Source organism: Artemia sp. Qi Xiang Cuo, chromosome 6, assembly GCF_049724085.1.
Source record: "Artemia sp. Qi Xiang Cuo chromosome 6, ASM4972408v1, whole genome shotgun sequence".
Taxonomy (NCBI): Eukaryota; Metazoa; Arthropoda; class Branchiopoda; order Anostraca; family Artemiidae; genus Artemia; species Artemia sp. Qi Xiang Cuo.
Genome location: NC_142799.1, coordinates 78390073 through 78403803, shown reverse-complemented (window position 1 = coordinate 78403803; position 13731 = coordinate 78390073). Strand labels below are relative to the sequence as shown.

Genomic DNA, 13731 nt, shown 5'->3' with positions numbered 1-13731 from the left:
TATTATATCATAGGCAGCATAAAAAAACATTTAGTGTATGCAGCAAATATTTACATATTATATCATGCTGCCTAAGTAAAGAACAATGTGGGCACAAAGTGTTTTTTTTTTTTCCATACCCGGGCACTTCGTATCGAAGGAGTTGTCGTAGAAAGTTTGAAAAGGGCTCATTCGATTGGAAATGGGAGTGGCTAGTGCCCTTTTTAATAGTCAAAAGTGATTGGAGGGCAACTAGCCCCCCCCCCTTCCCCCACGCCCATCATTCCCCCAAACACATCCAATCAAAATTTTGATATAGCCATTTTGTTCAGCATAGTTGATTTCCAAATAGAAATTATGTTTTTGAGGAGGACACTCCCCCACCACCCTCAGGGCAAAGGTTTTGAGTTATGCCCTGGGGGCATATAAGGTTTTTATAGAAGGCTTTGTCGTAGAAACTTCAAAACAGGCTCATTTGATTGGAAATTCAAAGGGCTAGTACCCTTTTTAATAGTCGAGAGTGATTGGAGGGCAACTAGCCCCCTCCCCCCCCCCCCACGCCCGTCATTCCCCCAAACACATCCAATCAAAATTTTGAGATAGCCAATTTGTTCAGCGTAGTTGTTTTTCAGATAGAAAATATTTTTTTGAGGATGACACTACCTCACAACCATCAGGGCAAGGGTTTTAAGTTATGGCCTGGGGGCATATAAGGTTTTTATAGAAGGCGTTGGCGTAGAAACTTCAAAAAAGGCTCATTCGATTAGAAATTCAAAGGGTTAGTGCCCTTTTTAATAGTCAAAATTGATAGGAGGGCCCCTAGCCCCCCCCCCCGCCCATCATTCCCCCCAACACTACCAATCAAAAGTTTGAGATAGCCATTTTGTTAAGCGTCGCTGGTTTTCAGATGGAAAATATGTTTTTGAGGAGGACACTCCCTCACAACCATCAGGGCAAGGGTTTTAAGTTATGCCCTGGGGGCATATAAGGTTTTTATAGAAGGTGTTGGCGTAGAAACTTCAAAACAGGCTCATTCGATTAAAAATTCAAAGGGCTAGTACCTTTTTTAATAGTCGAAAGTGATTGGAGGGTAACTACACCCCCCACGCCCATCATTCCCCCAAACACATCCAATCAAAATTTTGAGATAGCCATTTTGTTCAACGTTGTTCTAAGTTCTGGAAATTAGTTCTTTGAGGATGACAACCTCCTTACAGCCCTCAGGACAAGGTTTGTAAGTTATGCCCTGGGGGTATATACATTCTTTATAGAACGCGTTGTCGTAGAAACTTGAAAAAGGGCTCATTTGATTAGAAATTGAAATGGCTTGTGCCCTTTTTAATAGTCGAAAGTAATTGAAAGGCAACTAACACCCCTTCTACGCCCATCATTTCCCCAAGAACATCCAATCAACGTTTGGAGATAACCATTGATTTCCGTGCAGTTGAAGTTTTGAAAATCATACCTGTGAGCTGTACGCGCCCCCTACAGGAGGTAAAATGAAGACCCCTGGCTTCACCCTGGGGGCGTTTTAGTTTTTAGTTAAATCTTTTGTATAGAAAGTTTTAAAAGGGCTTAATTGGTAGGAAACTCAAAGATATAGTGTCCTTTTTAATAGTCGAAACTGATTTAAGGGCAACTAGCCCCTCTCTCTTGCCCACCTTTTCCCAAGGCCAGAACATAATTTGCACTTTACTGAAAAAAATACAAATGAACATGTATTGTCAGTTTAATATACATTTACTGATGTTTAGTAATCAAAATCTTAATATTATTTGATTTATTAAAGTTATAAAAGTAAAAACATTTATATTTTTTTTCAGTAAAGTGCAAATTATGTTCTGGCATTGGGAATGCATAGAGGTTTTGTGCCCAACTTATGTTAATTTTTGCTGGTTTTGAGTTTGACTTGGTTATTTATTGTAATTTCTGCTCGTTTTGTGTTTCATTTATTTATCGATGCTGTTTTTTGGTAGTTCCACGCTTGGTAGATTATTTGATTTTATTTTTGCTCATTTTTTGTTTAATGGAGTTCTTTACTTTTCTTTGAAAAACTTATTTTATGGAAAAAGTTTTTTTAATTAATTTATATAAATATCAAATACGTATATAGGGTATACCTATATATTATTATATATTATATTTACTATCTTTATAAGTGAGCAATAATTGAGTATTTATTTATTTTTTCTCGAAAACATGTTTTTTCGGAAAAATTTGCATCCTGGGATTTCCTGGCCTAAAAACAGATCTAGATAGGTCAGAAGTTTAAGAAAATTCGTGAAGAGCCTTAACTTTTGAAAAAAAATAGATCTGCGTGAGTGACGTGATTTTTATATACATCAGTATTGCAATGACATTGTCACACTTGTCACACTTGCGTGGAAAAATTGAAGATTTTCAGCTTACATTGCAATGACATTGTCACACTTGTCACACTTACGTGGAAAAATTGAAGATTTACAGCTTACATTAAATTGCTTAAAGAGCAAAAAGCTGGTAATTAAAAAGCATTTTTTATATGTTTAACAAGGGATTTTAACAATTCAAAAACCTTAAAAATGAAAACCAAAAGTTTGAAACTTAATAGACAATTGGTGCTAGAAATCGGACTTGCTTCAATAATCAAATATCTTGGAAAAGACTTCAGTCTGAACATATCAGCATGAAAAACTTATCTAGAGTTAGACAAAAAAAAAAAAAATGAAAAATTACAAGTGTTATAAGTGATAATTCGTTGGAAGAAAAATAGTTTTTTTTCCAACCACCTGAACTATTAACAAATATACAACCTGGACCATCATGTAAGACTAGATCAATAAGATCAGCTAAAGCAAAGGGGGGCATTGATAAATTGTCTGAAGTAATTAAAATCCAAAATGAAGAAGCAAGAAAAATGGGGTTAAAAGATAAGCGACAGCAAGAATCAAAATGTGTCAAAATTGAAAATGATAGTGGTGTGAATACAAATGATGATTCTCTGAAACCACCTGAATTATCAAACGTGGTAAGACAAGGGAAGAACCCGAACAAATTAAATTCACAATGGGTGAAAATCAACAGCCTGGTCTATCAGATGAGATAAGACCCAAAAAAAGAAAATTTACAAGTGTTACAAATGATAATTCGTTGGAAGAAAGATAAGCTTTTGCCCCACCACCTAAATACTAACAAATCTGCAACCTGGACCATCATGTAAGACTAGACCAATAAGGGCAGGTAAAGCAAAGGGCATTGGTATTAAATTCATAATGGTGAAAATCAAGAAATTGGACCATCAAATGAGACAAGACCCAAAAAACAAAAATTTACAAGTGTCATAAATGATAATTCATTGGAAGAAAAAGAAGTTTTTGTCCCACCATCTGAATAATCAGCAAATTCTACAACCTGGACCATCATGTAAGACTAGACCAATACAGGCAGCTAAAGCAAAGGGCTTTGGCAAATTGTCTGAAGTAATTAAAATCCAAAATCAAGAAGAATAAAAAATGAGGTTAGCATATAAGCGACAACAAGAATCAAAACATGTCAAAATTGAAAATTATAGCAATGAGAACACAAATAATGAATTTTTGGAACCACCTGAACTATCAAAGGTGATAAGACCAAGAGAACAGCGCAAACAAATTAAATTCACAAATCTACAAATCTACAGCAATTAATAAATCTACTGCCTGAACCATCATATAAAAATAGACCAATAAGGGTAGCTAAAGCAAATGGCATTGACAAGTTGTCTGAAGTAATGAAAATCCAAAATGAAGAAGAAAGAAAAATGGGGTTAGAAAATAAGCATGTCAAAATTGAAAATGATAGTTATGATGATCGGGTTTGGGATTTTGACGCGGATAAGGTCATCAATGCTTACCATACCTTTGTGAAAAAAAAGGTTCTGCAATATGTATTTGACGACAAAAGACAAGCCGGGGCAAAAGTCGACGTTCAGCATTTTATAAAAGCTCCAAGTGATGAAATAGCTATAAATGAAGGCATTGAGTTTATAAGGACGTTAACCGAGACCCTGATACTGCACCAGCCTCTTAAAAAAATGCAAAGGTTCGGCGTTATGTTTTTCATAATGACAAAAGAGAAGATAAGGCAAAAGTTAAAGGTCCAATAACAAAAAAACGTAATTTTACAAAGGTGCTAATCCTAATTTAAGGTCATTTAAAACTTTTAAAGGGTCGATTGGATGAAAATTAAGCACAGATAAATGTGATTAGAAAACTATTGAAAGTGAGAATCGAAACAGGTAAAGAAAAAGGTATGGAACAAAACAACAGCGAGAATCACAAAGAATTGTAAACGAAATTTTCAACAATGATCTGTGTTTGGAAACTGGAAAAGACGTATTTGTTATCTATACCGTCTTATAGAAATTAAATGAGGTGGTACACGAGTCTAAACTACTTAAGCAAAAGGCGCGGGGAAAACTTTCTGAGGCATAGATGAACGAAAATGGACAATGAGATCTATAGTTAGAAAACGAAGAAGAACAATGGCTGGCCACAAAAACAATCTATATTGGTCAGGATTTTGAGACAGAATCCGTATTTTTCCCAGGGTGCTTGTGACGAATTTATGGTGACGTTATGACATCAAGAAGAGGCTCTAATTGTCTGCGGTTAGAAGACAAGTGACGAAGAGAATCTATATATAGAAGCATGCTGAAAGCCGGGGTTTTCTGTTTTTTTCTGTTTTTACTGTTTCTTAGAATAAATACATTTGTACTACACACTACAGTCTCCACAAGAGTTTTTCACGTACAAAACGTTATATTGGATCCGCAACCTCAATATTGTTAGAGGAAAATATTCGGTACTTACAAATATATATTGTATATATTATAAATATATATTTATATTTATAATAATAAATAACATATATTATTCTAATAATAAATATATATTTATATATATATATATATATATATATATTAGTTATTAAATTTATATTAATTAAAATATTAAAATCAAGAAGATTAAAAATATTATAATTAAAAAAGAATAATATATTATAATATAAATTAAATATTTAGTAATATATAATAATGCTATTAATTAATATTATTCCTAATGATGTAGTTTTATTAATAACATTTTATTAAAAATTAATAATATTCCTAATGATGATCACTAAAATTTTCTAATATATTTTACATATTTTCTAATAATAGATTAATATATTATATTATTATATAATATATATTATATATGGTATATGAATATGTAAATCTATACTATCTATTATAAATATATAAGGTATATGTAAATATCTTGAATTATAGCAGACTGTAAGTTAAACTATCTCTATCTAAATTCAAAACTGTGTTTTTTGGGGCTTGGTTAGTGGTATATTTATTAAAAATTAATAATGTTCCTAATGATGATCAAAAAAATTTTCTAATATTTTACATATTTTCTAATAATATATTAATATATTATATTATTATATAATATATATTGTATATGGTAGAATAATATTTATAATATAAATTAAATATTTAGTAATATATAATAATGCTATTAATTAATATTATTCCTAATGATGTAGTTTTATTAATAACATTTTATTAAAAATTAATAATGTTCCTAATGATGATCAAAAAAAATTTCTAATATTTTACATATTTTCTAATAATAGATTAATATATTATATTATTATATAATATATATTATATATAGTAGAATAATATTTATAATATAAATTAAATATTTAGTAATATATAATAATGCTATTAATTAATATTATTCCTAATAATGAAATGGTATATTGCCTTATTATAATTGTTTGCCTATATTTTAGATTGGTTTCAAGCCTTTGCCAAAGTTCTGTAATTTGACATCATATCACATTGCTATTCAGAGTAATCTATCAGAACTCACCGAAAAGCCAGCTAATTGTTATGATCACAATTTGGCTCAACACTCTGATCGACAGATTCAGAATTCTGATGTAAGTATATGTTGGCATTATTACTAAATTTTTAGTTTTTGGTGCTACTAATGATATTCCAGTGTACAAAATCAAAGCTTGCTTGAGTATCCCGGAAAGTCATATCTGCCTTAACTAGATATTTTTAACGATTAAAAAACGCTAACCAATTTTAGTGTTGTTCTTAGTTTTATAGAATAACTCTCTTTTATATCCTAAAATATTTGAACTGTTCTTTTTAAGTGAGTTTTAAGTTTCTTTTTTTTCTGTGATTTTTTTTTACGTACAATCTTGTTGAAGGCAAGTCTGTCCCTTTTCTTGTGACATGCTCTTATGCCTATATACTTCGTTGCACGATTTTTCTATTTTGGGGTAACCATAGAGAGGAGATGGTATATAATTTCTTAAACCACATTGGCCTGACATTACATAAAGAAAGAAAAACGAGCAAAAATGGGGTTTTTATAGGCCAAATGAAAATGCTGAAAAAACACAACAAAGCGAATATTTACACTTTGAAGAAGAAAGGCGTTTGTCCTCTCGAAATATTTGCTTTGTTGTGTTTTTTCAGTATTTTCATTTGGCCTATAAAAACCCCATTTTTGCTCGTTTTTCTTTCTTTATATGAGACGGTATATTTTCCCTCACTTTGGATTACCTGAAAGTTCATTTTTCAGTATTCTATTTTTCAGTTTAGGGACACTTGGCGGTAAAATTGTCGAAGTTTTAATTAATTTGCTAAACATACGATTGATTCATCACCCAGCGCTCTTTCCAAATATAATAATCTCTACCACATAATTGTGTCCCTGCTCCCGTGATGATTGGATGTATAAGTATTCCTAGGCTATATACAAAACGATACTTTTTTTTTTTTTTTTTTTTTTTGTAATTGCGAACATCGAAGTTTTTCATATAACGTAGGGCTATACACAGGGCATGGGGCTATAACGTAGGGCATGAGGGCTGTGACGCAGGTGTAACGGCAGCAATTATTATATCCAAAAACAGCAAGCAATGACAAATTTAATGGGTATTTTTTAACTTACGAATTAATAGCAAAATCAACAAATTAACTCGTTTGGTTCACCCCAGAACTCTTTCAAATTGAACGAAATTTTCAGGAATGGATCTATTTTCAAAATAAAGGCATGAGAAAGTGTTTTTATAGTGTTACTATAGGTAGCTATGGGGTTGATTAAACGGGGGTTGAGTTGAATGAAGGCTGAATTACATGGTAGTTGAGATGTATGAGGATTCAGTTAATTGAGGGTAAGTTGCACGGGAACCAGAAAATAGATTTTGCCAACTTCTCCCAAATACAAAATTTCAATGCTTTTACCTCCCCCTTCAAAAAAATTCCTGAAAGTTTCAACTCGATCCTCTAGCCGAGAGACAACAGGGAATACTTGGAAACCTGCCTATAAATTCGTCACCTTTTAATGAGAGCTAGAGATTGTTAACAATTTCAATATTGAGAAGAAATCGTTTGCCTTCAGGCTTCGGGCATAAAAAAGGAAAAGAATGTACACTCTCCTACGTGACTTAAAAACCTAGTCACACTAGGTTATCAAGGGGGCTCCGGCATATTCCCTAGTTGACCCCCCCCTCTCCCCCGAGAATTCAATTTTGGAAATTAAGAAAAATAAAATAATGAAAAAAAGAAGGGCTTCTGGGCTTCTACCTGTATCTGTATTCCAAGAACATGTAGAGTATGTTGGATAGGATCAAAACAAGTTCGTGTACTGACATCAAAAGAATTTGTTTTTTATGCTTATTCAAATGGTAACGTTTGTTTAAGTTTAATATTACACATTAAACGCTATGTGCGTGAGAGAATTTCCCCGATTTTCGAAAAATGTGGAAAACATCCCGAAATTAGATTGATTAGATTTATTAGATTCAGCATATAAGGGAACCCCACTATGGAGGAATCAAGCTCCTCTGCCAAAATCTGGATTTTTTTATCTATTTTATTTTCGCATGGGTGATCGTATCGAACCGATGGCCCTAGAAGAACGGTTTCCGTTTATTCTAACAGAAATTAGAAGTTTTAGAGCCCTTTTGAAGAGAAACAAAAGATTTGCCACGGGAAAGTATCTGCCATTTTGTGGTATCAAACTACGATTTCGCCCCATGGAGGACTAAGTTGCGATCGATTAAAAGTTCTGAGTAGCCAATCAATTTAAAAGTATCAAAAACTATATATTGGGATTTCAAGTTGCGGAGAGAGTAATGCCGCACGTTTGCACATTTATTCCAGAAAAGTCACTTGTCCAGACAAGTAATTGCTTGGTTTGATTCTGTATTGCCTGGAGTAGATCCTCTGTGATGGTGCTATGCATATCCCCCCCCCTTCCCCGCCCCCGCGGAAAATTATTCCACATGCAAAATCGAGCAGCCAAAGAGAAATTATGGCAAACAAAAATAAAGAAGGAAATTAGGAATATTCTAATTATATTCTAAAATGTTTTTGGAGGGAGAGGGGTAGACAAGAGGTGTCACTAGCCAAAATGTGTTTTTTTACAGGGTGATCACTTCTAGTGACACTACTGTTGGAATTAGTTCAGTTTTTAATTTTTTTAATTTTTTAATTAGTTCAGTTTTTTAATTTTTTTTACTGAGACTGATCTTCTTTCATTAATTTTACCTCGTGTACGTATTTCCATCAGGCCATTTGCCCTGATAAAAAAAAAAAAAAACTGAGCCAGCAAATTTATTGCCAACTAAAGTTTTTATTTGGAAAGCTGAAAACATTTGGGGATGGGGTCCCCCCATACTTGACACCCCTGTCGACTATGATACCAGTTGATTCTTTGCGATCGAGAACGCGTCCATTCTAGAAATGGCACCATAAAGGGCCATATGGCACTTTATGAAGGAGTTGTAAAATCGAATTTTTGAGAGGCAGTATCTTAATTAAACCGTTGAACGCCTCTCTGTGCTAGTCCTTTTAGAAAAACGATTTAAACCTATCAAACTATATAGTGGCAAGAAATGTAGCAAGAAGTTTTTTTTTTTACTTGAGGTTAAAGACCACGGTCTGTTTGCTAGTCTCTTTGATAGCTTGGTTCCTCTAAATCTAATGGAAACACCCATACTCGTACATTTGCAAACTCAACCCAGCCATGAACAAAGGTTTCAACCTTCAGGGGGTGTCTAATGACGACAAACAAATAGAAAATCACTATAATAATCAAGATGACTGGAAAGAACTAATAAACATAAAATGAATATTTAAGATGTCATGTTATTAATTCCTGTAAACTCAGTAATTCAAGATTTTATTTCGTTGAAATTTTTATTTTTCAAGGTTGTAAATATAAAAGATTTTTTTTAAATACGTATATTTCGTTTTCAGTACAGTTTAAAGCTTCGGAAAAGGGAGCAAAGGGGTAGCAGCCAAACCCATGTTTATAGTAATTTTTGTTTGTTATAAGTTTGATCTGAATATTCAATTTGGTTTTGCAATTTTTAAGATTTGTTTATTCATCTATATTAGTACATGGGGGAGGGAGGGTGTAGTTATTTGACCTTTGGGCCATTTCGAATAAAATGGCTATCTCAAAGTTTTGATCGCACTGGGGGGGGGGGGGGCGGTGGGGGCTGGTTGCCTTCCCGTTTCTGTTGACTGTTAAAATTTAACTGTGATTTTCTAAGCTCTTCTTTTCCGCCAGTGTTGCCACGTTGAATGAAAATAAATAACTAAAACTAATTTCTTAGATTGACAGTGCTTTCATATGTAAGAACTCAAACGTTGACTATATTTTGAATGTCAAAGACAGTCACATCTTCAAAGGACGTTACACAGTCTTAAGCTGTTCGGTACCGTGTATTTTTAGCTTTTTGGTTGATTTTTCGCCCATGTTTCTTTTTTTTGCAATTTGGCGTCCGTAACTACCAAAACCATCGTAACTGTACATAGAGATCTTTCCACTGAAATCCAATTCACGATTTTGTAATCTTTAAGGCAAGTAGGATTTTGTTTTACTTACCAATTTCAAACAACCAGATTTCTTTTCCAGTCTCCTAGGTACTTTTATATTCTTTTCTTTGCATTTGAAGGTCTGGAGGCCTGTCTGTAGCAGTATCTGTCCGGGGCCTCTGCCTAATCCAGTCCCACCGCCTTATGACACGGGTGGTGGGCGGTGACATCCCCTTCCCTTCTTCACCATGGTTGCGGCATATGCCTCAACCTGGTTTAGGAACGAATCTCTTTCTAAGATTCATTTTAGCATAGGATCTATAGTTGAAAGGAATAAAGGTTTTGTTTCACAACAGTCATCTTGCTGTTTACGTCTTTACTCATATTTTGTATTTTTCTTGTCCTTCTGCTGATTTTAAATTTCACGCAAAGATTGCTAAGATTAACAGAAAAAATACGAAATTTTGTATACTACATTTTAGATCTATTTGCTTTCGGGATCTCTTATTAGATGAATACCTTACTTTTGCTTTCATCGGCAGCTTCTAAGAAATTGTTTGATGTCTTTTTATCCGTATGAAGTGGTCGTTTGAAGTCAATTTATGTATTAGTCAGTTCACCTTTTTTTCGTGTTAGGCTTTTATTGACAACGTCTAAGGAATCTTTAGATGTCTTCGTGTATTTGAGGTGTTCATTTTAAGTCCATTTATGGATTAGCAAGTTTTTTTTTATGGTTTGCTTTCATCTGCGACGCATAAGAAATCATATGTCTTCTGACCACTTGAAGTCCATTTGAAGTGGTCATCTGAAGTCCATATATGTATTGGCCAGTTCATCTATCCTAACAGCTTGATGTTGCAATTCGTCTACTACTAACTACTAACACCTCACTGAACACCAAGGCGCCAGAGGCCAACGCAGCTGCGCACGCTCCTCCTCCATACTAACCTTTCAATTTCCTTTAAATTTGTTCTTACGACCCTTTCCCAGGGTTGCCACCGCTGGTGATTTATCACCAGATCTGGTGATTTTTCATCCTCCTGGTGATTTTTCTGGTGATTTTTCATCCTCCTGGTGATTTTTCTGGTGGTTTGGCGATTTTTTACAAAATTGGTTGACATTCCATGCATGATTGATTTCGCTGTCTTACTGAGGTGGAATAATCAGTGACTTTCATTTTTTATGTCGTTTTTATTCGTTATTTCAAAATAGTTACATTAATTTGAGCTTCTGTGTATCCTTTTAGCTTGGCAATCGGCTTCCCCATAGTTACAAATTTTAATTTATAAATACATTGATGTGTGTCCCATGTGTGATAAAAACAGATTGAGGCTCAAAAACGAAAAAAAAAATCTCAAATAAAGAAAGCATAGTCCCACATAAACAGAGATTCAGCAGCCTAGGCTAGGTCTTTTTCAAGGGACTTAACACTCTCAAGAAACCAGGGGGTTCAGTCTCAAGGGGCTCTCATCTAAGGAACCAGGGAAATAAGGTTTATCACCGCTTTTCTGGTATTTCAGTTTAGACTTGACCCACGACAATTTTCCAGAAGTAAAATGAATATATAAGAAATTGACACCATTTGAGTCGTCTTTTTCAGAGCTAAAGTTTACCCCTAAGGATACCAACTATGGCAGGGGGATGATTAAAAACAGTCATAAGCAAATGAAACTCGATTTGAGGACAAAAGAGGATTATTGGCGTTATTCTTTTCAACGGAAACTTAGAAAAAAGAAAAAGAAAAGATTTTGCAAAGTAAAGAGATAGAAAAGTATAATAGTTGTTACAAAAAATAAAAAGGCTCTCCATGTCCAGTAACAGGATTTTAGGTAACAATTTCAGTCTTTGCCTGGAATTCCGGTTTTAGGTTTAAATTCTCTTCCTTCTTGAGCAGTTGACAGCCTTTGAAAACATAATGTCTTAACTCAGGATGCCCAACGGGTCTTTTTGGTGTAAAGCATATCATTATTGCCCACCGATTTCTGGTGATTTTTTTGGTGATTTTTGTGAAATACTGGTGATTTCTGGTGATTTTTTGGTGAAAATCTGATGATTATCTTGGTGAAAAACTGGTGATTTTTATTTGGATGTGGTGGCAACCCAGCCCCTTCCAAACAAATCAATTTCAGAAAGGAGCGAAATATAAAAAAATCTTCAACTTCAACCCTCCAATTGAATTTTAGCCCGATTGTATCCTCGCTTTCAGTTTGGAACTTTGCTGCATTGATTAACGATCTATTAATTCTTTTAGTATTTTCAGAAAAAAAAAGTCAAAGCTTCTTAACTGATTTTATATCATAATCAGTATTTTGGTGTTGAGGATCCCCTTTTTTTTTCTTAGGGTATTTTTGTCTAATATATCCCTATTCTTGGAAATTGTATATTATTAGAAAGTACTGTGGAAGCGGATTCAATCTGCTTTTTTCCTTTTTTTTTTCATGTTTCCTTGTTGAATAAGCTTATTGAGCTTTTCGAGAGAGCAACTAGATTTAAAATAATTATTTTAACATTTTGTCAAATAACAGCTTAAACTCAATTTGTGAAAAGACCCTGGCCTTACCACACGTGCATTTTGCCAAGGAGTAGCTATCGCTGAAATCACAAATTGGATATAAATCTTTTTCAAACTGTTGGCTCTTGCTACTACTGTTACTGTTGGCTCAGTACTACGAATATGACTTTTTCACGGCTAAAAAGCTGACATCACTAGCATTTAGTAGTAATATAGTAATTTTTTTTTTTTTTTTTGCTCTGTGCTCCGTGAAAGCTATTGATATGTATTTTTTTTCCATTTTCTTTATTGTTTGGGGAGACATTAACGAGTTACCTCTCTGTATCCTTTTGATAAAATTTGTGTATAGCGTTTTCGTTAAAAGGTCAAGTTCAACAGTAATTAGGGACTATTTTGGCAAACATTTGTTACATTTTGAAAAGAAGTCTTAAAATTCCTGGACCCCCTTCCCCGAGAAAAAAAAAACTAATCCTGGATGCAGTTCCGAATATATATAAATTTACATTTGATTATAGGTACCAATGATTTGGACTACGTTTCGATACGTCTATAGCGGTATTTACTGTATTGGAATTATACCCAAGCAGTCGACTAATTCACGGAAACCCTTTTATAAGGTATGTTTATTGTTGTTACTTTCTGCCGAGGTGATTTAGGGGCTTTAGTCCTCAACTTTTACCCTGGAGGATGGAGCTTGATCTTTTGTTAGGAATAGATTGGTCGCATATCCTAGGACATTGACATTAGAATACTCCAGGTATATTTCCTAGGAGTCTGTATCATTGATTGATCAAGGGGTGTCAAGAGGTGATCAAGGGATGTCCTTGATCAATTGATTCGTAGATGTTCAGACAAATCGTCTGAATATAGCTCATTCAGACGCTTTCATTTTGTACTGCAAAAGTTAGGTTTCTCTAGTAGCCTAGTTTCTAGAGTTAATTTTACATTTGAAATATAGGAAGGGTAACTGCTTACCCATTAGTGGTGACTAAGGCCCTACTCAGGGAGGGAGGGGGATGTTCAGGGTTTGACCGCCCCCGACATTTTTGTCCGACTCGGGGAAAAAAAAAAAAATGCATATAAACACATCTTTGATATGTCTTTTAAGTTTTTTGTTAAACCCCCACAAACACAAATCCTGGATACGCCCCAGCTGGTGACGTTGATTGTTGGTAGACTTGAGGTAGATGTTCAAACAGTTTGTGTAAAGAAATATGCATAAAAACCGATTTGTAATGGTGGTTCTAAATCTGTGTAATTCATTAAGTTTAAAGCTACCTACCGAAAGTATAGCCTGATAAATTTGCCCCATTTTCAAAAAAGGGACAAAATGCCTTCAAAATCATGAGTGGTCTTTGTGAAAATTACACTCTCAAAT

General features: G+C 34.0%; 1 protein-coding gene across 1 annotated transcript in view; it reads left to right on the top strand.

Moving 5' to 3' along the window:
* LOC148951625 (uncharacterized) overlaps window positions 1-13731 on the top strand; it is a 129195-nt gene that overhangs the window by 17451 nt on the left and 98013 nt on the right. The window contains exons 3-4 of the mRNA XM_089090374.1: window positions 5788-5937; window positions 12869-12970. Coding sequence (XP_088946500.1) covers window positions 5788-5937; window positions 12869-12970 — 252 coding nt within the window. The remainder of the gene's footprint in view (window positions 1-5787; window positions 5938-12868; window positions 12971-13731) is intronic.